Source organism: Heptranchias perlo, chromosome 34 (genome assembly GCF_035084215.1).
Source record: "Heptranchias perlo isolate sHepPer1 chromosome 34, sHepPer1.hap1, whole genome shotgun sequence".
NCBI lineage: Eukaryota > Metazoa > Chordata > Chondrichthyes > Hexanchiformes > Hexanchidae > Heptranchias > Heptranchias perlo.
In genome coordinates, this window is record NC_090358.1 from 3,276,982 (window position 1) to 3,290,065 (window position 13,084).

General features: G+C 41.0%; 1 protein-coding gene across 1 annotated transcript in view; it reads right to left on the reverse strand.

Annotated features, from left to right (window-relative positions):
• Positions 1-13,084, reverse strand: part of spg11 (SPG11 vesicle trafficking associated, spatacsin) — a 123,415-nt gene that overhangs the window by 22,954 nt on the left and 87,377 nt on the right. Inside the window, exons 28-29 of the mRNA XM_067971294.1 lie at positions 4,986-5,148; positions 421-635 (exon numbers count right to left, since the gene is read on the reverse strand). Coding sequence (XP_067827395.1) covers positions 421-635; positions 4,986-5,148 — 378 coding nt within the window. The remainder of the gene's footprint in view (positions 1-420; positions 636-4,985; positions 5,149-13,084) is intronic.

The following is a 13,084-nucleotide window of genomic DNA, read 5'->3' on the forward strand; positions in this document are numbered from 1 at the left end:
CACCAAGAGGTACACGAGAATAATCTGGCCATTATTCTCTCACACTCCCATATGGAAGCGCCTGATCTTCATTTTGTAATTTCCCCACAGCAATGCATCAGAGAATGGGCATTCACTAGTGCAAGGTAATCAGGAACGATTCATGGTTCCTCCATATCACAATAACATTTTGTCACACTCAACTTAATGTCACAAATAGAGATTGCATCTCTTTTCACAAAAACTTGTGTTGAATTAGTGCTGGTCAAATCAGAGCTGAACCTGAAAAAGGCTGAACTGCTTTAGTTTCTTCAACTCCCAGTCCTCCCTCCCTCGGCCCAAAAACGAAATGTTATGCAGAGGTACAACCATGGATTAGGTCAAATTTTACCTAAAGTTTTGACCCTAGGTTAAATATTTGCAAACAAACAAACATATTACCTCATGGATCACCAAGTTGTCTACAGGTAGCTCAGCTAAGCCAGCCACCTGTCTAGCTAGAGCAAAAAGTCCCTTCTTTTGCAGTTGGTTCAGAATTTGCCCACACACATCCTGCAGGGTTTCTGTGCTGTAGTCAACGAGGAGGGTGTGATCAATAGAGATTGATGTGTCCTGCAGGAGCTGACTGAGCATGCTCAGTTTTTGGAAATCAGGTCCTAGTTACGAGAGAAAAATGTTCATTTAAGTTTTGGAATGCAATCTAAACAATGCAATTAAAAAATGATGTTAGAATATATACCTCTTGTGTAATGATGCTTCCGTTATCCCGGAAACAAAAAAAATGTAAGAAAATAATGTGGAATAAAACTTCATTTTGGAGAATCTAGGAGTTTTACAGAGTCTGGGTTGGCACATCCTACCCCAACCAAGCAGGCTGAAAACTCTCTGCCATTGTCATTACCCAGTGGTCAGGCAACTAGCTCCCAGAACCAGGGACTAATTGGTTTCCAAGAAAGGTGATTATCCAGGATCTATCTTTAAAAAGGGACTGCATGGGGAAGTTTAGCTTTTTTTTTGTTAAAAATAGTGACGTATGCCATTTTTCACTACAGAAAATAATCATTTCAAAATTTCTCATTTTCCTTAATTAAATCATCTCTGTACTTGTTTTAGACAAACATTGTTCAGAAACAATTACAATTAACTTTCGATTCCTTTGTCTAATAAAATATGCTGTTGCAGCACTGCAAGATGACGTTACTGGGAAACTGTTTAGGAGGAGTTGCTGACTTGACTTAAGTGGAATGTAAAGTTGGCTGGAGCTCCAATGGAATGTGCCTTGGACCCAAGTTTGTACTGAATTCATGAAAGTGAGTTCACATCAGCTGTGGGAAGGTTTCCCTATAGGAAGTGAAAGTAAGGAGGAGAAAAAGTCATCTTTGTTTGATACTGGCCACTTGCTGGCAGACAGCTGTATAGCAACACTAATACAGGTCACTTTCCTGAAATCTCAACTGAGGCATGGCCTAGGAGAGCGAGAGAGAAAATCAGCAGAGATCAAATCATTGACGAAGATTGTTTCAATGATCTTTCATTCCAACTAGCTGTGGGAAGATTAATCTGGCACACTCATACTGCCAGTCAGCGAGGTGGAAATTGGCTTGCGTTTCGGCCTTTTTCCGGGTGTAAAGTACACCAATTTCTGGGCGCGTGGTTCTGTGCCTGATATGCAGCATTGGCATGGCCACCGCCAGACATTAGACCTAGCAGCCACCTGAAAGCAATGAACTCAGACAGGTTTTTTTTTGTTTCTGCAGTGGCCTAACTACCAGTCCTTAAAAGGGACTGCTGGAGGCCACGGAAGAAACACAAAAAGGTAAGTTTTAAAACTTACCTGAATGTCCAGCCAGGAGGGGCAGGAGTGCTCCTCCTCCTAGCTCCACATTAAAACTACAGGCTGATGCCGACCACTGCTCGTCCCATCCTCCCGATCTCCTCCTCCTCCTCCACCCACCCCGACCCATGTCTCAGCTGGCCAATTTTGGTCCTCTTCACAACCCTGTGAACTGTCTCTTGGGGCACGACTAATGCCCGCTGTATACCGGTCACCAACAGATGACACAAAAGGACCAATATCGCATAGTCCTCTCTCCTCCATCAGTTTAGGCGCAGTGGTCGCTGCCGATGCTCAGTTTGCACCTGAAAACGGGAGTCAACTAATTTCTAGGCCAGTGACTAGTAACCCAACAAGATGATCAGTTTACCCTGCTTATGAAGAAATATATTGCAAGTAATTTAATAAGGATCTCTCAATGTTGAAACTCCCCATTTAATAATGGGTCTCCAGCAGAATCAAATTAGCCCCTTCCAATGATTGTCAGATTTGAACATGCAGCAGCGTTTATGGAGACCACCACCGAGTTACATAAACTAGCTACGTCATTCATTGCTGAGATGTTAGGAAAACATTCTGTAGAGTCTGTTTTTTTTCTTCTAGTTAGTTATCCAAAGAGCAGGGTACTTGAGATCTTCAGAAAGTTCCAAATGAAAAACTTTTTCCGCCCACAAACTAACCATGTGAAAGACTGTTCTAGCAGAAATGTTTATCGTTGAACATAAACTAAGTTTGCAGGTTATGTTCCTCTATAGGCATTTTAATATCATGCATCGCGCAAAACCTATTTAATGATATCCTAATTGCCATGTAGAGAGGTTACAGTAAGCTATCACCTTCCTGTATGATTCATGACAAATAGAAAATTGTTTCCATATGATTAGGTTTCGGACTTATCCTGTGTGAAATTAATTTACCTTCTCAAGAATAAAAGCTTTTGCAATTAATGCAAGCCATATGCCATCCCTCCCCTTTGGAAATAAATTGATCGAGGAGCATTGGGCTGATTTCAGGAGCCTGCATTTTTCAACTGACACCAAATTCTATTCAACAGCAGCGGTGCAGTCATCTACAAATTAACCGTTTTGGCATTTGCTTAATAGCATAGTACAAGGGTCAGGAGAAAGGGTCTCGGAAAGTGGCAGCCAGCAACAAATTAGCTGCAGATCCCAGGGCAATATATAAAAAAGGGATCCTGTCCCTTAGTAGAAATAAAACAAAAACAAAAGATAACACATTAGAAGGTTCTGCCTCACTTGAAAGGGCTTGGGTGGCATTTCAAGTTGAGAGAGTGAAACCCAAGCAGTTTAGAAGCTCTAACATCCTAAGAGTTGATTAAAACATGGATGGGAAAAATTTAATGACTTTGTTTTATAGAACAGATATGCAGTGTTAATATTCACAATATGTAATGTAACCGGAGTCATCCGGGAGCTATTTGAGTGCCGTTCTCCCATCAGCCCTGTGCTCGCTGACTTGCATTGGCTCCCAGTCGGTCAACGCTTCGATTTTAAAATTCTCACCCTTGTTTTCAAATCCCTCCATGGCCTCGACCCTCCCTATCTCTGTAACCTCCTCCAACCCTCCAAGGTCTCTGCGCTCCTCCAATTCTGGCCTCTTGCGCATCCCCGATTTCATCGCTCCACCGTTGGCGGCTGTGCCTTCAGCTGCCTAGGCACTAAGCTCTTGAATTCCGTCCCTAAACCTCTACCTCTCCTCTTTTAAGATGCTCCTTAAAACCTACCTCTTTGACCAAGCTTTTGGTCACTTGTCCCGATATCACCGTATGTGGCTCAATGAAAAATTTTGTTTGTTACCGCACTTGTGAAGCGCCTTGGGATGTTTTACTACGTTAAAGGCACTATATAAATGCAAGGAGTTGTTGTTGCGCTGAATCGCCAATGCCCATTCAGTTGAAGAGTCTCATGTGACAAGAAAGGCAGAGATTTTATAATGTTAGGATTAAAAACAACTTCCCACTTGTGCTCCCCCAAACTCTTCTCTGTCCATGTTTATGATTTGCTCCCAACCTCTGTCAAAACCACCCCAAACCGTCCGACGCACGTGCCCAAGTAGCATTCATGAGTGGCTCTTGATTTTCTCTGCTCTTTCCCCACACCTCAAGGGGAAGCACCTGATCCTTTAAGGAATCTATGGCAGGATAAAGGGATTTTATGGAGAAAACACTCCTTTTACAGGCAACTAGTATATCAGCTGTATGTAATGGAGGACATGTGTCAGGAAGTTGGGGATTAGAGAAAAGAAAGTCAGTCCTATGGGTCACATTGTTCAGAAGTGCCTCTGGCACAAGTGAATTGTGTTAGCCTCAATAATAAGTGATTTATTTTTCATAATCTACTCATACTCCATCTATTTTGTTCATATCACAAAACCTTGTTGTCCTAATTTTATATAAAACCTTTTTTAAAAAAAAAAGAAAATTGGCTTTATTTATAACCCAATAAATATTTACAGAAATGGTTCCCTTTCTTGGAGTACTGCTGCAGAATTTGTGTAACCCCCAAGGACTGGATTAATCTTATTAGACTTTCTGATGAGATCAGTGTTGTTGTTAGACCTGGATCTTTGCCCTGCCTTGTTGCGAAGGATATCCCATCCACTGTCCTGTTCAAAATGCTTAAGTAATCAAAATTCCTTTCAGATTATAACCTTCACATATCCCCTTGCTTATTTCAACTGGTGTTTTCCTCCAGGATTAAGTTTAAGAGTTGAGGATTGACCATGGCTGTCTGAGTTGCCAGAGACTCGAGCACATATTATAGGCTGCCACTTCAGTGCAGTACTGAGGGAGTGCTGCACTATCAGAAGTCCCGCATTTCGGATGAGACGTTAAACCAAAACCCCATCTTCCCTTTTAGGTGGACGTAAAAGATCCTATGGCACGATTTTGAAGAGGAGCAGGGGAGTTCTCCTGGTGTCCTGGCCAATTTTTATCCCTCAACCAACACCAAAACAGATTATCTGGTCATTATCTCATTGCTGTTTGTGGGACCTTGCTGTGCGCAAAGTGGCTGCCACGTTTCCTACATTACAAAAGTGATTACACTTCAGAAAGTGCTTCATTGGTTGTGAAGCTCTTTAGAGCATCTTGAAGTTGTGAAAATTGCAAGTTCTTTCTTTCTTTCTTTACTAACTTTACCAAAATCTTTACCATTTGATTTGAGGGTACAGTCCACATCAGCTAGTAACTGCAGCAGCTTTCCAAGTTCATACTGTGTCGGACACTGTTGCATCATCAGCTTCAGAAGCATACCAGCTTGTGACTCCAGCCACTGTACTGGGATTTTGGCGATTGTTGAATCGGCAGCCTTCAACTATGGAAAATAAAGATTCGGTAAAAATTGTACGGTTAAACAGACCAAGCATTTTTAAGGCCTTCTTAAATCATTCTGATTTTGTTAAGACTTCCTAAAAAGGTGAGGCTTTTGGAGCAACACCCAATTTTCACATTGAGCCAAGGTCTGCTAATGGGCAGGGAGGAAAAGGAGGACGTTGTCTGGGTGGGGCAGCAGCTCAGGGACGAACAGTTTGAATAGGAGAATGGATGGATGTTTTGCAGCTTGGCTCCATTATTTATGGATATCAGGGAGTTTTTACATGGATCTTTCTCTGGAGATGAGATGGGATGGAGTAGAATTCAGCATTGGCTACATGTTTTGTATAGAGTGCATTTTTTCCCTGAAGAGCCCTTGAATCTGAGTAAAGTCAATGGAACTGAACTATTTCACAGAACTCTGACAATAGAACAAATTATGAAATACACTGGGTTCACTCCCCCGCCCCAGTTTTGTAGTGCTTCAGGGACGCTACAATAAAAATGAATTCCATGCAAAACATTCATCCCGACTGATGGGTTGCACTGTCTGTGGAAGGAGCGGACTTGATTGATTGGATTGGCTCATCTCTTTTCGTTTTGATGTTTTCTTAAAGAACTTGGTCATGATAATTAAGCCAGTGCAGATTAAGACTGGAGACACTTTTACATATAGTTTGGATTGCAAGATTTCAACCTCCATGCTATGAAAGTGCGAACCTATGGTTTTGTTCCTGGGATAAGGACGACGGTTTTAGCAACAAACACTGGTACAGTCCGAACTAAACAAACACAAAAATGTAGAAATCATAGAATCAAAAATGTACATCACAGAAGGATGTCATTCGGCCCATCGTGTCTGTGCCAGCCAAAAGAGAGCTACCCAGCCCAATCCCACTTTACAGCTCTTGGTCCCTAGCCTTGTAGATTACAGCACTTCAAGTGCATATCGAAGTGCTTTTTAAACGCGATGAGGGTTGCTGCCTCTTTCAGGCAGTGAGTTCCTGACCCCCATCACCCTCTGGGTGAATAAAATTCTCCTCAGCTCCCCTCTAATACTTCTACCAATTACTTTAAATCTATACTCCCTGGTTATTGACCTCTCTGCTAAGGGACATAGGTCCTTCTTATCCACTCTGTCTATGCCTCTCAATTTTATACACTTCAATTAAATCTCCCCTCAGCCTCCTCTGTTCCAAAGAAAACACCAGCTTATCCAATCTTTCTTCATAGCTAAAATTCTCCAGTCCTAGCAACATCCTCGTAAATCTCCTTGTACCCTCTCTAGTGCAATCACATCTTTCCCGTAATGTGGTGACCAGAACTGTACGCAGTACTCCAGCTGTGGCCTAACTAGTGTTTTATACAGTTTTAGCATATGTCTTCTGCAAACCAAGGGAGCCTAGCAGAATCTGTCATGCAGCACTGGCTCCCATATTAAGTGCCCTTGTTTGCACCACAGTTTGAGTGGGGCACCAGTTTGAAATGCACTTGTACAATTTTTGCAAGCTAAAACTTTTCAAATTTGATGTCATATACAAAAGATTGGCACAAAGTCGAACCTAAAGGTTCACCCAGCACTTGTGCTTACAGTCAGCAATTCCTGTTCCTCATTAGAGAAACCCTGTCACAGCACTTTTATCTGTTGTGTGCTACAACAATAAGGGATATCTGCTTTCAGTCTGCTGGGTTAAGAAAAAACTGCTTTTAACTGCAGATTACAGGCGTCCCTGAAGCCATCTAGCTGTACTAATGCAAATGGTTTACACAGGGAATCATCAAACTGTATATGCGAGTAAAAAAACATTTAACCGTGTGCAATTAAATGGATCACTTACTAACGAGCACAGTATCTGCAATGGTAATTAAAGGAAAATTACTTTATGCCACCGCATCTAGTCTAGAAATTATTAATTCTTCCACTTGCAATTCAACCTGACCATTTCAATCCCTCGTAGCACTATTGATGCTAAATTATTTAATCCTAGAAATTAGAGTTTGCGACATTTAAGTTTACGAACACTCAATGTAATCTATTAGCTACTTTAACAGGTGTTAACCCGCTTAAATTGAACAGGTTAACATTTCCATTAGAACAGCAGACAGAAGAATGTCATATAAATGTTAACATCACAGACAGTAATCTCTACAATTAACTTTTATTCTTACAAATTCTGATTAGGTAATTACTTTGGCCATTCCAGACTTTTCAGAGGGCTCTACCACTTTTCAGACTGATTTTTAAAAAAAATTAAACATTTCCATTTTGTTTTCACTTTAGTAACTGCAGAAATTCCAATTTTCTGCCTCTTTCATTGGGCTTCAGTCAGTCAGTCTTCCTCAACAATCACAAAATGGTCCACTTGTTTTCTAGACACTTGAATGTTAATTTTTCCTCACTACTGATTAAAGTACCTACAACTGCAACATTAACAGTCTGGTTAAAGCCACCCTCTGCCCTCCCTTCCCCAATCCAGTTGCACCAAGGTTAAAATTAGAACCACGGAAATAAACACAGCCGAGACGTCTCTTTATGGGACGTCTCTGTTAAAAGAGGGGATTAAGTTTAAAAACGATACACTTTTTCCAGCAGTGAGTAAATACAATGCATTGTGTGGTATTGTGCAATATAGAACAGAAAGTCCCAGGTTTGATCCTTGATCTGTGCTGAGTTAGCAGATCTCAGCCTGAGCAGTGGCAGGATAGCTACAACTAAAACAAAAAAATCAGGGTTCCCGCTCCTGGCTGCTATCTAATGAAAGTGCTTGCGTGATGGCATCAAGTGGAAGTGAGTTCAGTTGTAGTGCAACACACAAAGAATGGTCACTTGGGTGAGATATCACAAAATTGCAAGCGTTTGTGGAGCTGACAGTTTTCATGGGATAGATGTATAAGCATGACACAGAGCAGCATTTTAAAATGGTTCAAACAGAAGACAGCACACAACAACCACACATAAGCAATAGAAATGCGTGTGTTGGTTGTGGTGGTGGTGGTTGTAGGGGGGGGGGGGGTGGGGGGCAGGGGGCGGAGAAAGAGGATGACGATTGAGGCATCCACTGCACATGGAAACCGCTCCCCCAAAATCTTCAAATCAGTGAACACATTTCTTCGGGCCAACAACCTATGTTTTGAGTAAAATCAATAGACATAAAAACAGGGTCAGAGTCTAGGAATATTAAACATTCAGCACCATTAAGATTGTGCACACAAATAATATTATTACAGTGGACTGTATTGAGTCCCAGAATGACTGGTCCTTGGGTTAATTGCACTGTTTTTCCAAACTTCCTCTACTTCTGTCACCTAATTCATTACTGGTACAAGGAGATAATAGACATCAGCTATTCTCCGACTATTTCATTTTTGAAGTGAACCATTTTTTTTGTGCTGTCTAATATGTGAAATGAGGAAGTTAAATCTAGGAAAACCAATAAGCACTTATCAGCAGATGTGTACTAATAGCACAACTACTTTTATTACCCTTTCATTAAAGCTGCACTGTGCTCTCACCTATTTTTTTTAGGAAGAGCCAGAACTATAAACAAAGCAACACACATCATGCAAAAACATCTCCTTCTGACAATCCTTTCATTGGGGAGAAAATAGAATTACATCAATGCCAACAAGGAGAGATTTTTAAAAAAAAAATCAAATGCAGATTAAAAATTGCCAACATCATTCTCTTCCACGTTACCTCACACAGGTTCCAGATACTGATGCGGGGGAGAGTTTTGAGAAGGGCTATTAAGCAACAGTAGGAGACAGGGATCATGTTTCCACTTTGATCCCGGAAGCCAAGCAAATAGGGGCTTCTAGTATTTGAAAATAAATAATTATTTTTGGAAAATAACTTGATAAGCAACCTATTTGGAAAGGAAGTCAATCTCCTGCCTGTTCACGTGTACTGCAAAGATTATCTGATATCAGATGCGTTTTTAGAGACAAAATGCCAGTGGAGCCCCATGGGAGGTACTGATAGTGCAAACAGAAGATGGATGGGCTTTTTTAAAAAATAAAAGCAAAGCAATGAAATCAGTGGAACCTGGTTATTCTTCACAATGTTTGCTTAGTCCCAATAGATGCACCATTATACAGCCAGATATAAAGCAAGCCCCTCAGTAAGATCTACTTTATTGGCCTCATGAATTTAATACCAGAATTCAGATCATGACGACTAAAAATGGCCCCTCGTATAATGGTATGGTTTTCTTAAATGTTAAAATCCATAACCATTAGACTGTAACTCATCATTCCATTTGACTTGGGAACAAAAATACAATATATTAAGTGCAAAATCAACACTGCAACTAACAGAAAACTCTTCAGAGTTCACAGAATCTCTCTTCCATTCACTGCACCTTCCCCTCAAAAGTGTTACCCCAACAAGTGCAGTCCCTGACCACGCTCTAAAACATTAGAATTGTTACTGTGCAAGATGTGGTGTTAAGGGGATGGTAAGATACATCCATGGTCCATTACATGAAATGTAACTCCAGGATATATTTGTCAATGATTATATAAAATTATTGAAACTTTGGCTTATAGAGGACTGAAGGTCACTACTGTGAAGTTCACTTATATAAGAATCTAGTTTGTCTCTTGCTCCCTCCCCCACCCCACAAGGATTTTTTTTTTACTTCAATCCATAAGAAGCTAGTAGTATAAGTTGATTTTAAATGGGATGTATGAGTCATAACCTTGTTATCCCACTTATTTTTCAATAAAATGGTGCATCAGTTAACAAATCATCCATCCTCATACTACAGGGCATAAAACAAAGTGGGCAACTTTTTCAAAATAAAATGTTGTTCTTGGCACGTGGACACTGCTAGCAAAGTGATAGGTTTCCTCCTTGAATCTTAAGTCCTTCTGCCGATGGTGTTAGGTAGGGAATTCCAAGATTTTAATCAGTGACCATGAAGGAAATAAGATATATGCCCAAGTTAGGATGGTGTGAGACTTGGAAGGGAACTTGCAGCTGATGGTGCTTCCATAACTTTGCTGCTCTTGTCCTTCTTGGGGGCAGAAGTCACAAAGCTGGGAAATGCTGTTGAAGTAACCCTGGCCAAGTTGCAGCAGTGCATCCTGTAGATAGTACGTACTACAGCCTCAGTGTGCGGTAGTGGAGGAGGTGAATACTGAAGAAGCAAGGGCACGATCAAGCGGACTGCTGTGTCCTGGATGTTGTCGGGCGTCTAGAGGGCTTATTGCAGCTGCACCCATCCAAGTGAGTGATGAGTGTTCAAGAATATTCCTGGCTTACGCTTTATAAATAATGAAGAGGCTTTGAGGAGTCAGAAGTTAAGCAACTTGTCAGGGTACCCAGCCTCTGCTCTTCTCTTGTAGCCAGTGTTGTTTTGGCTGTGCACAAGTTCCTGGTCAATGGTGACCCCCAGGATGCTGAGGGTGGGGGGCTCGATGATGGAAAGTTGGGGGAGGTGGTTGGGCCTTAACTCGTTGGTGATGGTCTTGGGAACAAGGTAAAGACTACTAGTGAGGTAGCTCTTGGAAAGTTTCAGTGCAGTATCAGAAACATGCAGTGAGGCGAGTTCACTGGCAGACATTTCACTGCTGCAGGACAGTATATTGCGGATACTTTGTGCATTTTAAATGGCAACTACCCATTAAATAACCTGAAGCTATGAAATGAGATCACGCTGTTGACAAGAATATTGTTGTTATGATGGGGCTTCACTTGAAATAGTAATTAAAGCTAGCTCCTCCAGCCACCTCTATGCTATTCTGTCACATACACTGTTTACAAAAGTTTATCCTGGAAAGCAGCCAAAAATGAGGACGACGTCATCACAGATGGCATTCAGCTTGGGATGTTATGATTGGCACAAAGAGGATTTGGAGTTCAGTCAGGCCAAGCATCTGGAGAGATTTAAAAAATGTTGCAGAATCTTTTTCTGCAGCCCTCCATCCCCGTTTTTAAAAAAAACAAATGCCACGCTGATCTTAAAGGGAACTCCATCTTATTTCATTAGCCAGCAGCAGAATCCATTACCAAGTATTTTGTTCCATGCCACTGGGCAGCAGAAGCATCCAGCTTGTAGCACTATGTATTTTTCACTATCATGGGGAGTCCACTGCATCACTGACAGCCTACTTGCCAACATATTCCAAGTGAGATTTCACTATAATGATCTGCTCTATATAAAACTTGCCAGAGAATTCTTGGCTGGCAAATAAGTTTTCATCAGCTAAATAAAGCATGTTCAATTTAACCACACAAATGTTTTTTTCTTGCAAGACTGAAGTCCTATGTTTTTGGCAAAAACACTTTCAGTAATCCTTCACACATCTTTTAGGGTACAGTAAAAACTTCATAGCTGTGTGGGTGCACAGATGAATGTATTTGATAGCAATTGTCAACCACTGGATTGCATGCCATTATACCATGGGAATTCTTCACTGGGCAATAGGCACGATGCCACCTCCGACATTTATTTACATTTGGGAATTCAGGGCCTGGACTGACTGTGTTGACTGTGTCTGTGTGATAGATTACACACACTCACCCCACCCCCGGATTCCTTCACAGCTTTCATAATTAAGGTTTTCCATCAGGCAGCACTGAACAACATAAATATCTAATGTTAAATATTCTTAAGAAAAAAATGCCAAGTGCATCTGCGTTAATAGAATTTTTACTGAAAAGCAAATTTTAAAACATTGACAGTCCCCAAATGGACAGAGTTATTTTTTAGGCATTTCTCAGCTCGACTGTTTAGTGTTTCAGTCAGTTCAGGCCTGTCAGTTTTATTGCAAGACCAGTCCCAGAAGTGGGCTCCAGAGTGAAGAACTGGAAAATTCATTCCCTTATGGAGTGCCCATGAGGCTTTAAGAGATGGATACGACATTTAGAGGCAAAGTAGTTCATACAAAACAATTGTTCCCTCGTCATGTAATTCATTACATATATACATACATAGAAAAACAAATCTACTTAGCTGTATGCTATAAAGGACTTGGTAGCATTTGGTTCCTATGTTCATCTGTTAAAATTAATACATTAATGACACTGCATTGGTTATTAAAACTCAGTAGTATATAATCTTGTGCCCACAATTCCCCATGCAATTTTTTTCATTAAAATGGATCAGGATATGTCTCAACAAGCTGCAGTTTTTGGTAGTAACTGCGTCTGGTTTTAGCTGAAGGTCAGATCTATAATTGAAATAGGGCACAAAGTGCACTTACCCCAGAATTTCCTCCACCCCACACACTAAATGACCTGAACATTCCTTTCTTTTTTTGTTAAGAGGACAGAAAGTCCAAGGGCAAAACAAAAGGGCGATTTAGGCTCATCCCACGTCGATTACAGCACCACTGAGTTTAGCACAATGCAAGTTATTAGAAAAGTTATAAATTGCTAGAGTGGCTCCATTATTTCATTAGTTTAATAATTACAATCCCCAGGAAAATTGATTTTTGGCTCCAACTTAATCAGACTGTCAAACCTCATTAGTTTTAAATAGATGCACGCAAGGAAGGTTTTAGATATAAGGGTGCTCAAACCTCAAGTACTGAGGGGGCCTAATCTGTAAGGATCAAGTTTTCAGAAGTGGAAAACAAGTGTGAAGCCCAGACTTTACACCTTGGGACCCACCTGAAATGCTGCAGTATCAGTCTCCTACCTTAAGGGAGTGCTACTAGTCCCTTAGCTCACTGATTGCTTTGTGACTGAAGATTGGAACTGCAATACTGATGAGCAATTGTAAAGATGACTTCAATGTAGGGGATTCCAATAAGAAAGCGTTGTTAAAATTTGCTTTGTATAAGGAAAACTACCTGCACCACCATTCTTGGCCAGTCTTAACTCAGCAGATGCAAGCACTTCAATTCAGGACAGGAGTATGTGTTGGGCAGCCCATGCTATCCCTGGTGCAAATTACCATGGTTAAAGCTTTCAAAAGGAAACTGGATAA